Raw genomic sequence first — 1,251 nt, forward strand, 5'->3', positions numbered from 1 at the left:
AACATCACTGCAAAGCTTGTGGAACATTGGCGGAACATATTTTGAATTTGACCCAAAACATTTTATATCTAATATGCAGAATGAATTTGGACGTTAAACATGGAACTGATTTATTTGATTTCCTATTCCTCACCATTCAGATGATTTCTTGCTCCTCCTCGGAGCCTCTCTGCAGCTGCAGGTGTTTGAGGAGGAGCTTCAGCCGTCCGTTCAGATCCTCGCAGGAGACAACTGTGAGCTGGATGGAGAAGACCAGCAGCTTACTGATCCAATCAGACAACTCCACCTCAACAACGTCCCTGACTTCATGATGTGCCGGTAAACTCCACCCACTGCCCGTCTGTCTATCTGCCCGTCTGTCTGTCTGTCTGACCTTGGATCTCTGTATGTGCAGGTCTTACCTGGATATGATGAAGGTGATCATCTTCAGCTACATGTTCTGGTTTGTTCTCACCATCATCTTCATTACCGGAACCACCAGGTGAGTGGGCAGAGCCACAGGAAAAATCAGTGCTCCTCAAAACAGAATCACGAGGGATAACCTCTGACACGTTTCTACTTCCTGTTCCAGGATCAGTATCTTCTGTATGGGTTACCTGGTGGCGTGTTTCTACTTCCTGTTGGTGGGCGGAGACCTGCTGCTGAAACCAGTCAGATCCATCCTGGTGTATTGGGACTGTCTGATTGGCTACAACGTGTTCGTCATCACCATGAAGAATATTCTGTCGGTAAGATACATCATCATCATCACCATCACTCATCCACCACTCATCTCACACCAGTTCTCTACGTCCATCCCGCCATCCCATCCACCCACCACCATCTGCACCCTCCGCTCAGCCGCGCGCACATCAATACCATCTCATCCGTCGTCGTTGGTCTGTCCGTCGGTCGTCGTCCATCCACTTCTGTGTAACTGTAGACATTTACTCTTACTCATCTAATAAAATTCATTAAGTGACATTGTTCTACCATTCAAACATACATACTACTTTGATAACAAATCGGATTCCCGAGCTATTTGTTTATTTATGGGCAAAAAACCCTTAAGTTAAACAGTCTTATTTCAGAGGCAAAAACTTTCCTTCCCTCAGTGTTATAGCAAAATCAAACAAAATGTCCCTCCAGGTTTCCACGATGTTACAATTTGACAGGTGCTCTGTAAAGTACAACGTTACTCTCCCCGTCTATTGTCTGACAACCACCTTGTGGCATCGTTGCACACAGGAGCCCTTTATGAAAGACCTGTCA

General features: G+C 45.8%; 1 protein-coding gene across 1 annotated transcript in view; it reads left to right on the forward strand.

Moving 5' to 3' along the window:
- LOC118324838 (piezo-type mechanosensitive ion channel component 2-like) overlaps nucleotides 1–944 on the forward strand; it is a 2,568-nt gene extending 1,624 nt beyond the window's left edge. The window contains exons 5-7 of the mRNA XM_035657318.1: nucleotides 141–318; nucleotides 395–481; nucleotides 572–944. Of these exons, the coding sequence (XP_035513211.1) occupies nucleotides 141–318; nucleotides 395–481; nucleotides 572–944 (638 nt within the window). The remainder of the gene's footprint in view (nucleotides 1–140; nucleotides 319–394; nucleotides 482–571) is intronic.
- Nucleotides 945–1,251: the final 307 nt, after the last annotated feature.

Source organism: Morone saxatilis, unplaced genomic scaffold, assembly GCF_004916995.1.
Source record: "Morone saxatilis isolate NCDOM2014 unplaced genomic scaffold, NCSU_SB_2.0 Contig0, whole genome shotgun sequence".
Taxonomy (NCBI): domain Eukaryota; kingdom Metazoa; phylum Chordata; class Actinopteri; family Moronidae; genus Morone; species Morone saxatilis.